At 31.9% G+C, this 19,749-nt stretch overlaps 2 protein-coding genes across 2 annotated transcripts; one reads left to right on the plus strand and one right to left on the minus strand.

Annotated features, from left to right (window-relative positions):
- The first annotated feature begins 7,274 nt into the window (after positions 1 to 7,274).
- On the plus strand, positions 7,275 to 8,336 carry LOC124914374. The gene is made up of 3 exons (XM_047454911.1): positions 7,275 to 7,776; positions 7,885 to 8,027; positions 8,211 to 8,336. Exons 1-3 carry the CDS (start codon positions 7,275 to 7,277, stop codon positions 8,334 to 8,336), a joined length of 771 nt encoding a protein of 256 aa, XP_047310867.1.
- An 8,737-nt stretch (positions 8,337 to 17,073) lies between these two features.
- LOC124915036 (glycine-rich protein 2-like) lies at positions 17,074 to 17,969 on the minus strand. Its single transcript, XM_047455683.1, has one exon. It carries the CDS (start codon positions 17,871 to 17,873, stop codon positions 17,283 to 17,285), a length of 591 nt encoding a protein of 196 aa, XP_047311639.1. The 5' UTR covers positions 17,874 to 17,969; the 3' UTR covers positions 17,074 to 17,282.
- Positions 17,970 to 19,749: the final 1,780 nt, after the last annotated feature.

The raw sequence follows: 19,749 nt of genomic DNA on the forward strand, positions 1-19,749 counted from the left end.
GCGAGCCCATAGACTTCCTCCATCGTCGACTATCAGTGCTTTCGGTACCTCACTTCCTTCACCGGCTTGTTGATAATTGTTTCTGTCATTTTGATATTCCGGTTTCTGGGTATCCCTCCTTGGTTTCCTGCATTCCCACTTAAAGTGTCCCAAACAGTTACAGTTGTAGCATCTTATATTGGATTTGTCACCATAGTAGTTGTTTGTTGGTTGGCTTCTTTTCATGAACCTCCCAAATTTCTGTGCGAGCATAGCCATGGCGTCCTCTGTGAACTGTTCGGCGGTTTTGATCGGTACGGGTGCAGGAACCGGTGTCGGTGTCGGTGCAGGTACAGGAGCAGGTACAGCCGGTTCTGTAGATGTGATTAGTGCTCTAGTTGATGTTGAGGCCGAGACTTCCTCTTCGGTTCTAGATTTCATTTCGAACTCATATGCCTTGAGATCTTCGAATACATCGTATAGTTTCATCTTACGTAGGCTCTTTGACTCCCTCATTACCATTGTATTTATATCCCAGGCACTTGGAAGAGATCTCAAAGCCTTCATAACTACCTCTTTGTTCTCATACTTCTTGCCCAGAGTTGCTAGTTCATCTAACACACCAGTGAACCGGTCACTCTATTCCTTCATAGTTTCTCCTGGTTTCATTTTGATGCTTTCAAATTTCTGTGTGGCCATCATTATTTTGTTCTCCCTTGTTCTTTCATTTCCTTCAAAGATCTGGATAACCGTGTTCCATGTCTCCTTCGCGGTTTTGCAATCTCTGATCTTGCAGTATGTGTTTCTGTCCACGCTGTTGGAGATCCGGTTTCTTGCATGGTTGTCCAGGTTGTTCCTTCTCCTATCTTTAGCCGTCCATTCTTTTCTATCATTATCAATGAATATCGGTCCTTCGGTCAGAATGGATTCCATTTCATCATCCAAGGTGACTAGGTGCAGGTGCATGCGTGCCTTCCAGTTGGCAAAGTCATCACCTTCTAGCATTGGAGGCCTATCCTGATACATGTTTGCTTGAGTATTGAAACTAACTACTCTGATACCAATTGTTAGGATCTAGATCGCCGCTGATGGACCGGGGGTTGGACAGGTTAGCGGTTCTCACTCGTAGGGTGGTGGTTAATCCGGTTAGAGATTAACATCGGGGTTTCAATACTACACAACCTGTCGCAAACCCTTGAACTAGGTTCAAGCGCGGAAGAGGTTTGCTTTCAGGTTGAAGTCGCACGCTTGTATGATAGGCACGGTCGGTTTCGGATGATGGAGATTTGGAAATGGTGGGTCGGTTTCGGTAATCTGGATATTCGGTATGGTTAGTATAAAGTCAGTTTGGAGCGGTGTGGTTAAGTTAGTCGGTTAGATAATGAAGCCGGCAGAAAGTAAATAACAAGACAGATTTTATGGATGTTCGGAGATAAAACTCCTACGTCACCCCTTCCTCTCGAAGCCGCGAGAAGGATATTCACTAAGGAATACAAGTACAATCCGATCGAGACTTATTTCCTGCTCGATAATACTCTTACAATTCACACCGAAATTGTAACACACACTTAGAATTTAGCACTTAGACTTTCTTAGAATAACACAGTTTTATCACTTGTAGTAAATGCTCTCAACGCTTCACTTGTCTAGCTTGATGTCCCGCTTAAGTCACTGCATTTACTCTTCTTCAGCTACCCCTTTTATAGGTGAAATATGCCAACGGTCATATTTCACTGCCTTGAATCTGATTGGCTGATCAGAAGTGCAGTGATTCAGTGATTCAGTGTTTCAGACCTGCGGTCGTTTCCTCAGACCTGATGGTCAAGCTCAGACCTGGCATTATGTCTCAGACCTGCCGGTCTGTTCTTCCGGTTTGTAAGACAAACCTGCTGGGTTTGTCTTTTACTCAATGTAGGCACTGTCTGTTTGACAGTTGTCTGTACTTTGAAGATTTCCTTTCTGGCTTATCCCGAAGTAGAAGGATCCGGTAGTACTGTTTTCTGCAGCCTACAGTCTTTCCTCAGACTTGCATGGATATGGAAGTATTCAGTCTGCTCCTTTGGTATCATTCTCAACAGATACCCAAATTGTCTTCTTGTACTGGTCGGTCATTTGACTTGGCCGAATGTCTTTTGGTAGTGATGTAACCGGACTTCTTCCGGTTATTCTTGTCTTGTGGATGATCGGCTGTTTGATGATTCCGGTTTTGAACTTTGGCCGATCCTTTCTTTGTGCCGTCACGTTCCGAATACTCTTGATCGGTTTGGTAGCTTTGACCGGTTAGTTTTCTTTAGTCGGTTCTCTTGTTCATCCGGTCCGGTTCCTTGTTCCTGCATGGAAGGTTTATTTAAGTTAGGTTTATTTGAACCGGTCTTATTTTATCTAACAGAAACCTTTCAAATTTGTTGTGTAGAAATTATGAGATGAATGGGATAGTCAATGATTTCTTTATAAAAATCATATCTGAGTCTTGATGTGAAAATTATTATAATTTTATTGTGTAAAAATTATGAGATTAATGGGTTGATAATGATTTTTATAAAATATATATATAAAAATATATAATATGATTTGTCTATATGACATTAATCATGAATGTTGAAATCATTATAATTTCTTATATTGAAATTATGAAATGAATTGGGCATCCTAACGATTTCTTATGTAGAAATTTAATTTGTCAAAATAATGTTTTCATTAATATTTTGAGATATTTTAATTTTTGAGATTAAATAACTTGTTTGTGTTAGAACTTATTCTAATCATGCATTTAAGTAGACACGACTATGGAAATTAGTCTCGGTGAGAATAATCTACTCATTTTGTTTTGAGAGTACATACTCGCTTCACGTCGATTATTGTTCAAAACATGACAATGTAAGTGCTTCGATTAAGACATAAAATATATTTGTAGTTATATTTAATTTGATTGTATAACTAAGTGATTATTAATATAAATCATGTATATTAGCTAATAATAGGATGATTCATGTTCATTCATAATAAGTATTCATAATAAGTATGATCATCTAGAAATTTATATACATATATAAATAAAGATTTATTTTTTATCTAATTTATTTTAATAGATAATTTTGAAATTTGTTATAAATTATGTGTTTTTGATTGACAAAGATTTATTATAGAATGTTAAAGGTCATCTAATTAATTAAGAAATGAATAATTGATGACATGAATACTTATTTATATAATTAGTTAGTTTTCCATTTGATTAAAGATAAATGGTCAATATTCTAATAACATTCTAATTAAGTATAATAATTAATATTTTAATTAATTATCATGTATTTTTTAAACGTATTTTTAATGATAAATAAAATTGTATATATATTTGCTTAATAATATATGACATATTATTTATTTGATTACGTTTCTATGTTATTGACTATAAATGTTATAGTTGTTTTGTCGTGGTGACTAAAATTAAAGAAACAATAATATACAATATCATATATATGGATATATTAATTTTGGTTTAGTATAATATATTTGATATATATTGTTCAATGCATCATTAAGACTTACTTAATATTATAATTTTGAAATCAAATAATTACAAGGAAAGTTTTGTTTGATTTGAGAATAATGTGGCAAACGTGCCGATATTACGGGATGCAAACGTGCAACCGAAAATAAATGTTTAAGCGGTTTCGGTCAAAGATGTTTAAACATTATGATTTCTTTTGTAGAAATAATGTGACATAGTGAATATTTATTTGATTAAATATTCTAATTTCTTTTATAGAAATAATGTGATGAAATAAATATTTTAATTGATTAAATATTATAATTTCTTATGAGAGATTATGTAAAGAATGATTTATATATGAATGAACATTCTAATCTCTTTTGTAGAAATTATGTTTTGTTCAATTAAATATTTATAATATAGTTATCTTATTCATTGTATGATAGGTATAACAAAATAAATTTGTAAAAGAATTGTATGACAATTTCTTGATTAGAAAATCATTAATTTAGATCATATAAATGTGTGTGATTTAAATAAGGGTACCAACACGAATGTGGGGGAAAATATTTTTATTAATAATAACACAAAAATAATTGTGTATATTATGATAAGTAAAAGATAATTTGTTTGTAGAGAAATATGTTCTCTATAAAAGATAAAGTTGCGCAACTTTACAAAAAGAAATAAAATGATAAGAAAATGTCTTGTTTATATTTGCTGAGTTGGTGCTCAAATCGATATTTAAAATTTGAGAATTTTGAGATCAATAAACGTGTCATTTCTTTGACATTATTTTAATAAAAAATTTAAGAACCAATGACTTCATAATGATTTTATGAAATAGATGAAAAAGAAAAGTTTATAAAGTCTTTTTATGACTTGTAAATTTTTTTATAATAATGATATGAAAATTTGATCATACTTTTATTAAAAGGTGGATGTGACAATTATATATATCATGAAGACAATGAAAATTATTTAATTACGTCTCTTTTGTACGATATTTTTATTGTTTACGATAAAAATGATTAAATCCATTAAGAAAGTGAATTGCACTACACGAAATATCATGTTGTTATCAAATTATATATTGGTATTATTAAATGAAAGACTTTACGTCTATAAGTGAATATGTATACACTTGAAAGTGCAATCTGCGTATGCAAATCTTCTAAGAAAATTATGATTGATAGATTAAACGTTATAATCTATAATTTTGACTTCTGTCGAAAAATAAAATATTTTTATGCAAAATATAATCATTTACACGAAGACAGAATAGTTCAAAGAAATTTTGTCTACATGTAAACAATGTTTTCATAAAAAAAAGTTTAAATGATAAGCATGTACGAACGATTATGCTTCTTATTAGAAGATATTCCAAGATTATCTAAGCATGTACCAACGAAAATTTCTAATTACTTTGATAGTAATTTGAAATTGGACAAGCTTAGAGTTAATGACAACTCTAGACGTACACGTCTTAGACATGTTGTCATTAGACTATACTCTCTAATAGAGTTATCAAATTTGACTATGTAAGTCAAAGATAACATTGTGGATCCACTAATCGGATTATTGAATAAAGAGATAGTTTGAAGTCTTTTGAGAGATTAGCCTACTATAAGTTGGTATGAAGGAAAATCCAACCTATGTAGACTAGAGATCCCAAGAACTAGGTTCAATGGGACAACCTAATTGTACTGATTTGGAAAGTTATTATTGATGATTAATCCTATAACGAAACAATATATATTTTGACGAGGATAAGAATATCACTTTTAATGATTCTTTGTGAGCAAAGAGATCACCTATGTGAGGGAGAAGTGGGGCCACTTCGAAAGAATTGCACGGCTCAATTATAGACCCTCTCAAAGAATCGGGCGCGTGTTCCATGACCAAAACGGACACATCCATGAGAGTTTGTAATGTATCAGAGAGAATTTTATGTGAAAGTGTGTAATTTGCTAGAAGCCAACTACGATTAATGGGGTTAAACCTATAACTATTATAATCGGGTCCTATGAGGTCACACACTTAGAGTTGACCGACTAGATAAACGAGAAAGATGGTTAATTATTAATACATATTAGATATTATTAATAATAAGAAATATTATTTATTTGTGAAATAAAATAATATATAATTAATACATATTAGATATTATTAATAATAAGAAATGTTATTTATTTGAGAAATAAAATAATATATAATTAATGGTTAATTATGGAGTTAAGATTGTGAAATAAAATAATATATAATTAATGGTTAATTATGGAGTTAAGATTGTGAAATAAAATAATATATAATTAATACATATTATATATTATTAATAATAAGAAATATTATTTATTTGTGAAATAAAATAATATATAATTAATGGTTAATTATGGAATTTTATTTAATACAAAAAGAATTCACTTATTTGCAAAAAAAACGGAAGTGGAAAGAAAGAATTGTTCCTCTTTTAAAAACGGTTTTTGCTATATTACGGTGAGAACTCCAAGAGGAAGAAATCATCTTTTAATCTAGCAATTGGATTGCTTCCCCTTTGTCTTTTTCGTCCTAGCAGTCGAAAGTAAAGAGATCTAGTCGGGCTCGTGTGGACCAAGTAGAGGAGCAACACGTGGGGCTCTCGACTATTCATTACTACCAGATCTGATCTGGTTCACGCATCAAAGGTATATTTCTATAAACTATATATCATGATTCTATCAATTATGCATGATCATATGATTAGATGTTTAGATTAGATCTATAAATTATTCCGCTGCGAACATCTAATTAACCAACAGTGGTATCAGAGCACAAGGTTGCATATATTGAAAGAATCAATAAATTAACTGTTAATTTTGATGCGGATCTATATCGATGATATAATTTTACATAGATTAAGATGTAAAACTATCTTTAAGAAAATAAAAGAAATATTTATTTTAGTTGGATTATATAAATATTTGGATCAAATAAATATGATATATTTGTTTTCTAAAAGTTAGGAAATCACACTTATTAAAGATTAATATTTTTCTAGTATGGCCCAGAAATACGATATGAGCATCGTTATGTTTTCTTATAACACGATCTACGTATCGTTATGTATTTTGTAATTTATTTTGATAATTAGATTATTATAAATAATTATGTAATACAAATAAGAACCATGAAGTTCAAGGATGGAGATCCATGAAGGGTGCAAGCATGGAGACCAAAGAAGTTTAGTTCTTTATATATTTTTTTTTGCATCTTAGGGGCCATACTAGGATCACAATTTTCATTGCATTGTTTTTATTTATAATAATTTTCACTAATAAATAAAAGACAATCAAAACTTAAGTTCCTAAAGAAAATTGGGGCAATGCCTTTCCGTGTCATGACCCATGAAGTTTATGGTTTTGGTTGGATAGGTTTCGCAAAAGCGAGGGTGTCTTTCCTCAACCTTAGGCTCCTGAGGATGAATCTATATGGGGATTCATAAACCTTGATACGGTTGTACCCAACAAGAGACCAAAAGGAAAAGTTTTGGATCTTGAGGCATGGGGATGAATCCTACATTGGATGTGGATCATCAACCAAGAATTATAAGAAGTTATAATTAGTAATTGTTACTTACCTTGAACACACAAGACCTAAGGTAGTGCAAAAGTACGTTGGGGATTGTCTGTAATGGGATCTTGGAATCATTTTATTCATAAGGGACTATAAAAACTTGAATAAAATGTGCATTCACTTATTTTAAATTGTTCAATTATAAGTATTTTTCAAATTTCAAAACATAAACTGATTTTACATTCTGTAGAATATGTCGAACGATAATTTGAAATTCTCTCTGTGCTCAATTGTTGAGAAAAAACTGCTCAATGAAACGAATTTCCTTGATTGGGAAATGAATCTGAGAATTATTCTCAGGTCTGAGGGACGTGAGGACGTCCTAACTACCCTTATCCCTACTGTGACCGGAACCTCATCAGATGAGGAGAAGGCAACATCAACTCGGGTGAAAACCGAAGCATTACCTGTTACTTGCCTCATGCTAGCTGCAATGGAGCCTGAATTGCAAAAGAGGTTTTTGCATTCTGATGATTATACTATCATAACTGAACTGAAAATGCTGTTTAAGAATCAGGCAAGGATAGAGCGATATGAGACTCACACGGCTATACTTGATAGCAAGCTTGTGAAGGGAAAACCAGTGAGTCCTCATGTGATTAGCCTGACTGGGCTTTTCAAGAGGATGGAAAATCTAGGGACCCCATATGACCAAGAGTTGGCCACTGATATTGTTCTTAGATCCTTACATGATGGTTTTTACACCATTTAGAATGCAATATCATATGAATGGTCTAAAGCATGATCTGAATGAGCTCCATAACATGCTTAAAAATGTTGAAGGCAATATTATTGATGACAAGAAGAAGGAAGTTCTAAATGTCAACAATGGGAAGGGGTGGCTAAGAAAAAGAACAATAACCAAGGGAAAGGCAAGCAAGTTGCCAAACCCAAGGGTGGTGAGAAGCCAATGATGGTTGCTGATCATGATTGTTTTTACTGCAAGGTTAGGGGACACTAGAAAAGAAATTGTCCCAAGTACCTAGAAGACAAGAAGAACGGGACTGTGAGTTCCACTTTAGATATTTATGTTATTGAGATTATGACAACCGATGTTCTCACATTAAATAATGGTCCTACTTGGGTATTAGATACTGCATGTGGTGCTCACATTATTTCATATGTGCAGGGACTTAGAAATAAAAGACAAGTGAAGAAAGGAGAGATAGACCTGCGCGTTGGAAATGGAGCAAGTGTTGCTGCACTTACCGTAGGAGATTTAAGTCTATCTTTACCTTCTGGTTTAATATTATAATTGAATAATTGTTATTATGTTCCTTGCATTACTAAGAACCTTGTTTCGATTGCTGTATTACATTCTGAAGGTTTTGAATTTAGCATTAAAAATGGAAATATTTATGTTTTTAAGAATGATATTTTTTATGCGACTACTCCAATGAGTAATGGACTCCTTGTATTGGATCTCAAATCAGAATTGTATAACACAAATAACAAAAGACAAAAATTAAATATTTTGAGTGAGGCCTACCTATGGCAATGTCGATTGGGTCACATTAATGCGAATCGCATGAAGAAGATCCATAAAGATGGGCTTCTAAAAGACATGGATTTTGAATCCATTGATACATGTGAATCATGTGTGATGGGCAAGATGACAAGGTCACCTTTCAAAGGAACGTTTGAAAGGGCTACTGAACTACTGGGCGTAATACATACTGATGTATGTGGTCCAATGAGCACTGAAACTAGAGGTGGCTATAGATACTTCATCATATTTACTGATGACATGAGTAGATATGAGTATATTTACCTTATGTCACATAAATTAGAGTCCTTTGAAAAGTTCAAGGAATTTCAAAACGAAGTAGAGACTCAAAGTGACAAGAAAATAAAAGCACTTTGATCTGATCGTGGTGGTGAGTACTTGGGCCACGAATTTGATCATCATTTGAAAAACTGTGGGATAGTCACACAGTTGTCTACCCCAGGAACACCTCAGCTAAATGGTGTGTCTGAAAGGAGAAATAGAACTTTGTTAGACATGGTCCGATCAATGATGAGTTTTGTTAATCTTCCGGTATCCTTCTGGGAATATGCCCTCACTACCGCTGTACTTACACTAAATAGGACTCCATCAAGAACTGTAAACAAAACTCCATATGAGATATGGACTGGAAAGGTTCCAAAGTTGTCTTTTCTGAAAATATGGGGATGTGAAGCTTATGTAAAGCGTTTACTAACAGAGAAGCTTACCCCAAAATCAGATAAATGTTTTTTATAGGGTATCCAAAAGGAAGTTTTGGATATTACTTCTACAATCCAACTTAGCAAAATGTATTTGTTGCAAGGGATAGTGTCTTTTTGGAAAAAGAGTTCATTTCCAACAAGTCAAGTGGGAGAAATATTCATCTTGAAACAGTTCAAGATGATGAAGAGCAACAAACTCAACAACAAAATGACATGGATGATGTCGATGCAGAGATGATTACTTCTGAAGGCTCATGGCCTCAGAACATCCAAGAACCAGAACAAGAGGATCTACAAACAGTTGTAGATCATGTTCGGATTTAGTTGTTGAACAAGTTGAACCCACTCGTAGATCGGAAAGGCCAAGGGTACAACCAAGACGTTATGATGATTTCATCTTAAATGTAAGCCTTGATGTTCTTATGCTAGAACATAGTGAGCATTCGACCTATAAGCAAGCAGTGACGGGTCCAAACTCCAATAAATGGCTTGACGCCATGAGGTCTGAAATGGATTCGATGTTTGAAAATCAAGTATGGGACTTGATAGATTTTCCAGATGGGGTAAAACCCATATGAAGCAAATGGATTTTCAAACTAAAAAATGACAAGGATGGAAATACATCTGTTTACAAGGCAAGACTAGTTGCCAAAGGTTTGAAACAAATTCATGGTATAGACTATGACGAGACATTTTCACCAGTTGTCATGATTAGATCCATTAGGATAATCCTAGCTATTGCTACATATTATGACTATGAGATATGGCAAATGGATGTCACAATCGCTATTCTTAATGGTTTTTTGGAAGAGGATGTGTACATGACACAACCTGAAGATTTTGAATATCCAAATCATGTTGGGAAGGTATGCAAGCTTAAGAAGTCCATTTATGGACTTAAGCAAGCATCCAGGAGTTGGAACTTTCGATTTGATGAAAAGATCAAAGAGTTTGAATTCATTTGATGCGAAGAGGATCCTTGTGTTTACAAGAAGTTTAGTGGGAGTAAGGCAGCTTTCTTAGTCTTGTATGTGGATGACATACTACTTATTGGGAATGACATTCCGATGCTAGAGTCCGTAAAAGAATGGCTGAAGAAATGTTTCCCAATGAAAGACTTAGGAAAGGCCGAGTACATACATGGAATTAAGATCTATAGAGATAGATTTAAGAGGCTTCTTGGATTAAGTCAAGGAACTTATATTGATAAGATTCTTAATAGATTCAAGATGCAAGATTCCAAGAAGGGATTTTTACCCATTCAACAAGGTGTATATCTCAGCAAGACGTAGTGTCCTAAAACACCTGCTGAGCTTGAGAAGATGAACAAGATCTCATATGCTTCTGCTATAGGATCTATCATGTATGCCATGGTATGTACACGTTCAGATGTTGCATATGATTTAAGCATGTGTAACAGATACCAATCAAGTCCTGGAGAAGCACACTGGAGTGCAGCTAAGAATATCCTGAAGTACTTAAGAAGAACAAAGGATGATTTCTTAGTATATAGGGGAGATGAAAAATTGATCGTACAAGGCTATACTGATGCAAGCTTTCAGACTGACCAAGATGGCTTTGAGTCTTAATCGGGTTATGTCTTTATCCTTAACGGAGGAGCTGTGAGCTGGAAGAGCTCCAAGTAAGGTACTATAGCAGATTCTACAACAGAGGCTGAGTACATTGCTGCTAGTTAAGCAGCAAAGGAGGCCGTTTGGATGAGGAAGTTCCTAGATGAACTCAGTGTTGATCCTAGCATTTCAATGCCTATCGACATATATTGTGACAACAATGGGGCCATAGCTCAGGCAAAGGAATCGAGTTCGAGCTCCAAATCCAGACACATTATGAGAAAGTATCACCTTATTCGACACATCATCACTATGGGTGATATTAGGATGTGTAAGGTGCATACTGATGACAACATTGCAGATCCATTAACCAAACCTATGCCTAGGCCCAAGCATGAAAGTCACACTAGGGCTAAGGGTCTCAAGCACATTGGAGAATGGTTTTGAGTTTGCTTTTGTATTACATTATGTATTTATGAGTGTTAGACACCAGTTTTATGTTTGACTTGATGATTTTATGATATATGATATTTCATCCTTATTTATATTGTTTTTATCGATATTGAATAATATGTCCAAATAATTCATTATTAACAAATGGGATCACCTTAAGTGTTCTAGTGAATGAAACCCCATTAAGTGAAATGAAGTTTTGAATTATTAAAAGTCTATAGTTTGAAATCATCAAATGGACATAGATGATTTTATAAGTTACTATATTGTAAGCTGACTGATAACGTCAGGTTTCATGGGCTATAAGGACATGGAGATGTCTAGTCAATTACATATATGTGTATGGATGATACATGTAAGACTGACCCACCTTAAGACTCTCCAAAAGAGATTGTAGAGTTTTAAGTTAAAACCATGTTTAGTAGATTCCTCAGACATGAGTATGTTGTGGCCTCACTTGATGATTGGTATTTCTTTGACACTGTTAAACGCTTTCCGTAAAAGGGAGTTATAAAGGTAGTAGTTGGGATTGCTAAAAATTGAGTGGGAGCCATAGTCATACAAGAATGGAGAAGTCCTCCTACTTCATGTATACTGTGATACATTGAACAGGAATGGTGTCTTGGCCACTTGAAGAGCGAGAACTGAAAATGCATGGTCATGCTCGGATGGATTAATATGAATCATCCGTTTAATTGACAGTTCAAACTCAAAGTTCAAGAAACATATTTGATAGAAATGTATGAATGTTACCATATCATCAAATAAGACATTAAAAGACAAAGGTATCTTATATTGCACACTTGTTTAAGGACAAGTGGGAGATTGAAGGAATTGTGTCCTTTAATTTAATGTGCAATGACTAAACTTGGATAGGACAAATTAACAGATATAATTTAATCCGATTATTTTAGGAGTCGTAGTGCTTTGCTAGAAGCCAACTACGATTAATGGGGTTAAACCTATAACTATTATAATCGGGTCATATGAGGTCACACACTTAGAGTTGACCGACTAGATAAACGAGAAAGATGGTTAATTATTAATACATATTAGATATTATTAATAATAAGAAATATTATTTATTTGTGAAATAAAATAATATATAATTAATACATATTAGATATTATTAATAATAAGAAATGTTATTTATTTGTGAAATAAAATAATATATAATTAATGGTTAATTATGGAGTTAAGATTGTGAAATAAAATAATATATAATTAATACATATTAAATATTATTAATAATAAGAAATATTATTTATTTGTGAAATAAAATAATATATAATTAATGGTTAATTATGGAATTTTATTTAATACAAAAGGATTCACTTATTTGTAAAAAAAACAGAAGTGGAAAAGAGAGAATTGTTCCTCTTGTAAAAACGACTTTTGCTATATTACGGTGAGAACTCCAAGAGTAAGAAATCATCTTTTAATCTAGCAATTGGATTGCTTCCCCTTTGTCTTTTTCGTCCTAGAAGTCGAAAGTAAAGAGATCTAGTCGGGCTCGTGTGGACCATGTAGAGGAGCAACACGTGGGGCTCTCGACTATTCATTACTACCATATCTGATCCAGTTCACGCATCAAATGTATATTTCTATAAACTATATATCATGATTCTATCAATTATACATGATCATATGATTAGATGTTTAGATTAGATCTATAAATTATTCCGCTGCGAACATCTAATTAACCAACAAATTAAACTATTGAACCTTTCACCGAGTTAATATTTCAATTTCCATTAATGTGGGGATTGTTGGAATTAAGCTAATTCCATTAATGAATGAAAATAAAATTGTGAATAAATAAAATCAAACAAAATTCACACAAATTCAAACGTGAATTAACGGTGAATTTAATCCAAATTATAATTAAATATTAATTATTTAATTAATATTTAATGCCTAATTAGAAAATTAAAGTATAATATTATGATAAACATTTAACTTTAATTGCCTATCAATTGGCTAACGTTTACATTCTTCAATTTGCTAGCATTGAATGTCTAACATTGTATTTCAACAAATTAACGTATAGGCAACCATGTTAATTAGTTATGAACTAATTGAAAATTTAATGAGCAATATTCATTGCTAATAAACGTTTTGGATGGTTTTATTTGAATGTTTAATTCTCAACAATATATACTCATTCATTATTCATTTCACATCTCTACATCATCTTACATTTTCTCACTTTATAATTCCAAAAGCTCTCTTCTTATTTTGTGAGTGTTCTTCGAGTTCTTTGCTCGATATTTCTGTTGAAACCCGGTGATAGTTTAGATACGTTGATCAAGTTCGACGAGTAGTGATTTCAGTGCAGAATCACTACTGGATTCGTTGTACCCTGAGAGACAACCATCTTTGATAAGCTTCAACACAAATGGGAGACGATAGAACTATTTTAAGGGAAATGTGTCTAACACATGCCTCGAATCAACATCTCAATCGGTGATTTCGTTCTTTGTATATTTAATTTTACTTAATTTATTTGTAACATTGTATATATATTTTCTAATTTATTTCAAGGCAATATATTTCTAACAAAAACTAGATATAAATTTACCAATTTTTTCTAAATAAACTTTTTTCTTCATTAACAAATTATAATTTAATATAAAAGTTAATAAAATATAATATTTATTTTAAATTTTTAATTAATATATTAAATTATACATTTTAATGTATTGAGTTTATTAACTAATGTAAATAATATATAAGGATATAATAGTCTGAATATATTTATTCAGCATAATTTTTTGATATTATGAAACCAATTAAAATATTGAATACTCATATGTTCATGTTTATTAAGATAAAAAAATATGTTCATGTTTATTAATTTAATTTTTTATCTCTTAATATTTTAAATTCAGTATTCAATATTCAAATTTTAATTTTCAGTTTTATTAAATACTCTTACCCTCTTCCCTAATAAATAATTATTCAATTGTATCATCATAGATATTGATCTCTATTCTCATTTCAATAATTTTATATAATTTATGTTTATGCAAATCTCTCCCTAGATTAGTCTTGGTACAATCAAATTTATACCTAATGCACACTTGCAAACCAATCTAGTTTAATGGGAAAGAATTAGTGTAAGAAGAGATCACAAGTGGTGATGAACAATTATTCAATAAAAAAACTGAGAATTATGCTCAATTTGATAAGATTCGAAAAATTGATTTGAACTAACAACATTAACAAAAATCCCAAAATGGGTCGACATAGATCGACAAATATCTTTTGAAAACGATAAATATTTCATTATATATGAGTGCAAGAAATTGACGTCCACAAAAAAATATCCTCTTCTTTAGAGATATAGAACAAAGAATTATATGTCCTAATCAGCCATGCTCAATTGATATCTCTTTATGAGGATAAAGTGTGGACCATCACATTTATGCCATTCAAATTCCATCCTTTATCAAGGAAAAGAAAAGGGTCTCCAGATAGTTCATATATTATTTTAAATAAAAATAATAATAAAAGAAAACTTTAATCCATATGTAAGGTAGACAAATGGATAAATTCAACTCATATTCAATCCAAATTAAATTTAATCAATCTATTATTTAACCAAATTAATGAATAATATGAATTGAATAACCTAAACTAAATTTTAGTTTATAACACATTTATTATGTTTTTTACTCATTTAATATTTAGTAGGTTTTTGTCTCAGTTAACACATTTTGATCCCTTTAACAGTTATTTTATTCGTTTTACCTAATTTAATACGTTTTTGATTTATTCAACACATTTTTAGCTCGTTTAACTAATATTTGATTTGTTTGACAAATTTTTGATTCACTTAATACGTTTTTAGTTTTAATAAATACGTAACTCTTTTTAATCTATTTAACACGTTTAATACGTTTTTGATATTTTTAATAGGTTTTGACACGTTTAACATGTTTTTGACAATTAAAACACGTTTTACCCCGTTTAACACAATTGTGACCCATTTAATATTTTCGGTCCGTTTAATTTATTTTTTTCGTCTAAAATATCATTGACATTATTATATGTTTATTTTTATTCATTTAACATACTTTGATTTGTTTGAAACTATTTAATTACTAGTCGAAGAAATAATGGGCGAGATTAATATGAATTATTTAAATAATTCATACTAAATAAAGTCTTGAATAGGATAAAAAAAAAATATTTTTCAGAAATATATTAATTCATTAAAATGTTTTAGAACAATGGTGATATGTTAGTTCTGTAGGACTAGACTATAATTAATAAATATATTATTAATAAGTTATAAATTTTTTAATTATTTTTCATTTGATTGTAATGGAGATTAACGTAGTAAAAATTAAGAAAATATATTGGAGTTAGAAGATGGTTAATTTATATTATATTGATAAGAAAGAATTAAATTAAATTAATTTAATTTGAATAATTTGGATAAACTTAATCAAACCTCTAAAATAAACTAAAATATCTGAATTTAACCCAAATTAATTTATTCAAATTAATATTTTGAGTTTTGATTGGGTTTTCACTTTTCAACCCTGCCAATATTTGATCAATTTAAAGAAAATAAGAAACTCATAAGTTGAGATCAAGTTGTAATTAATCTATTAAAATAAATTGTTTAAGTTTTATAGTGTTAGTTGAGAAATATCAAAACCAGAAAAAAAAAATTATAGGAATATGGATACTTGAAAATAATAATAAAATTATAAAAAATTGCACTCTTAGCAAACAACTTCAAATATTAGCTTTTTATGTGAGATGATGATATATTTATTTATGTTTTTACTTTTTGCTTTGACATTCGACTTGTTAATGTAATTTTTTTTTGTAAACTTTTACAAAGACATGAATGCTATTAATTTTTGGTTTTTATTTAGTTTTTCAATTTTGTCCACAATCACTCTAATTTTCTCATTAACTATCTCGGATCATGTAAAATACTTAACAACAAAAGTAACTAAAAACACAGTCATGACTCATGAGCAATAATACTTCATATGATCAAATGAAGGAAAAAAACTCTTAACTAAAAGTTAACTTCTTTTGTAATTATTAAATTGAGGATAATAATAATGACTCATAAGATCTATTGTGGCATAACTTGTACCCAAATAAATATTTAGGTACAAGGTATGTCACAACTGCTACACTCCCATTAAATTAAAATGCTTTTGTTTAAGTTTCTTGCTTCTCAATTCAAAACTAATACCAAAATACCAAAAGGGGTACTAGATGAAAAATAAAATAAAAATGAAGCGAACTGTCATCAAGTGAAAAATAGCTCTAATATTGATGTAATAAATCATAACTCAGATATTATCACATTGTCATCACAAGCACTAGGTTATTTGATCAAGGTGTGTTTATAGTAATAGAAGTAACTTTCTTAATTATAATTATAATTATAAATATTATTATTATTATTATTTTAATGTAAAAAGGTGAAATAATGGTATAATTATGACATTCATTTTCATTTAAAACATTTTAAATGAAAGTAAGATTTATAAATTTATTTTTTTTAGAAACCTATTCTATATATTATTCTATTGAAAAAAGCTAAATAAGTTTATTTCTCGACATATTTAATTCAATCTAATTATTTTTTTGACATGAGTTTAATTATGGAATAATTAAGACGAATTCTACCTTCAAATTCATTTAATTAGAGGGGTTTAAGTATGAATTTGAATATTATAATGTTTAATAAGAATTATGAGAAATCTCTATTGAAGAGGAAACAAATGAAGGAAAATCTTCTGCCATAAGAGCATATATAGTACAAAGCATTAAGTAGAGCTGATATTTCAGGTGTAAACCTGTGACAAATGGTAATTTTTGAAAAGAAGATTAATTAATTTTAATTTTGTTGATATATTTTTTTTTATATAAAAATAAAATTCAATAAAGAAAGAAGCAGTTAAAACTGATGGATGTAAAATACCCACCGACGTTCAACTCTGCTGGTTGTTATTGGGACAGTCTCTTGCAAAATGGCCCTCTTCCCCACAAGTATAACAAGCACCGCCGCCACGTCCACCGCCGCCGCCACGGCCGCCACCACCAAAAGATCTCCCACCAGGGCCTCCTCCTCCTCCTCTTCTCCTGAAACAATCTCTCGCCATATGACCCATCCGGCCGCAATTATAACACTCTACACTACTTGCGCCATCACCCCCGCCTCTATTTCCTTCCTTCCCATAACCGCCACCGTATCCTTCATAATTTCCCCTTCCTCCTCCACTCCTTCCGCCGCCGCGACGCCCACTGCCTCGCATACCGCGTCCACCACCGCGGGAGGAACCGCCAGAGTGAACCACGACCTCGACGGCCTTGTTCCGTCCGTCGTCGCCGGTACTAATTACGAATTCGACACGTTGGCCCTCCCGTAAGGTACGGAATCCATCGGATTGGATCTCTGTTTGGTGCACAAAGATATCTTCTACGCCTTCGTTATCAGGTTCTATGAATCCAAATCCTTTTTGGCCGCTGAACCACTTCACGGTTCCGGTAGATTTCTGGACTTCCGTCGACATTGCAGACATAAAACTTTATTCTATAAAGTGTATTAATCAATGGCTGCGGGGAGGATTGGATTGAATTGCAATTTGCAGTGGTGCGAGTAATAGATAGAGGGCATGGGTTGGGTGTGGATAATTAGCTTATTATCATCGTAGGGGCATCCACCATAGTTAGTGGGACCCAGGTTATTGCTAAATGGACGGTTCTTGATTATCTAAGAACTCTTCAGAGCTTATCTAACGGCCTTAATTGCTCATGATAATACGTGATAGTTAGGGCCTGTTTGTTTCAGTTTTTAAATTGTATTAATTTTCTTTTTTGCATGGCACATCAATATCTTTTTATTACTTTAGGGACTTTTTTGATGTAGTTTATTTGGATTGACTTGGAAGAAAAATATGTTATTGTCGGTGAAATGTTTTTTTAGGGTCGAACTCTCAACCATTTATATGTTGGCGTGGTTGATCTCTTCAATTTATCTGCTGGTATAAAGATCCGTCAAACATTACTGACTCCTATTACTTAGACCGAGTGAGGGATATTTGAAACGTGAACATAATTAACGGAAACAGTAACATATGCGAAACCGTTTTATTATTTTTAAAGAATGGTGTTACAAATTTCGGTTTATAAAAACAAGATACGATCCTTTACTTATAAAAATACAGACTTTCTGTTTTAGACCCTACAAAGTACTCGGTCTTTAGTCTTTGTCCATCATTTCACACACATTCCTACACCTTACCCCACTTCAAGCCTCCCTTCACCATGTCAATTAAAATCTATTGTTGTGTACCTACACCACACAAGCATAGTGAGTCTAAAGACCCAGCAAATATTTTAAACAGATTATAGAAAAGACGTTTAAAAGCTTCTTTGGATCCATATGTGGGTTTATAAAGTATATCATCATTAGTGAAGGTACAGTAACATCTTTAGCACATGTTGACCATTTACTTTTCAGAGCTGGTCCTGAAAGTTAGGAATCCGGTTTGAGCACATATTTGGAAGGGCACTCTTCGGAGTCTTTCCTTAAACTCCACAACCTGGATAGACAATTTTCTGTGTGGGTAGGATCTTCCAGAGCTCATCTCAGAAGTCCAATCCCAATAGAACCCAACCAATATTTTGGAATCAAACTACGAGAGCTCATCCTGAGTAGCCCTCCTCTACCGTCAATTCTCATACATCATTATTCACAATGATTCCATAAAAATATTTCATACTTTGGAAAACATATACTTCTTTCTAAAACAGATCCTTCTTTATAAAACAAATCCTTCTTTAGAAATCAGACCTTTCTTTAGAAATCAGACCCTTCTTTAGAAAACAGATCCTTCTTTGGAAAAAAATTCATCCTTTGGAAACCAGACCCTTCTTTAAAAAACAGATCCTTTTTTAGAAAACAGACCCTTCTTTAGAAAACAGACCCTTGTTTAGAAAACAGACCCTTGTTTAAAAAACAGACCCTTGTTTAGAAAACAGCCCTATCTTTAGAAAACATACAATTCTTTAGAAAATAAACCCTTGTTTAGAAAACAGACTCTTATTTACAAAACAGATATTTGTTTAGAAAACAGACTCTTGTTTAGAAAATAGACCCTTATTTAGAAAACAGACCCTTGTTTAGAAAATAGACCCTTGTTTAGAAAATAGTTCATCCTTTAGAAAACAGATCTTTCATTAAAAAACAGATCCTTCTTTAGAAAACAAATCCTTCTTTAGAAAACAGTTCATCCTTTAGAAAACATTTTAGAAAACAGACTGTTCTTTAGAAAACAGACCATTCTTTAGAAAACAGTTTATCCTTTGGAAAACAAATCATACTTTGTTCATCATTAAAAATATGGATATGCACTAAAATCATGTTATAAAAATAATATGCATCATTTAAAAAGG

This window comes from Impatiens glandulifera, chromosome 9 (genome assembly GCF_907164915.1).
Source record: "Impatiens glandulifera chromosome 9, dImpGla2.1, whole genome shotgun sequence".
NCBI classification, from domain to species: domain Eukaryota; kingdom Viridiplantae; phylum Streptophyta; class Magnoliopsida; order Ericales; family Balsaminaceae; genus Impatiens; species Impatiens glandulifera.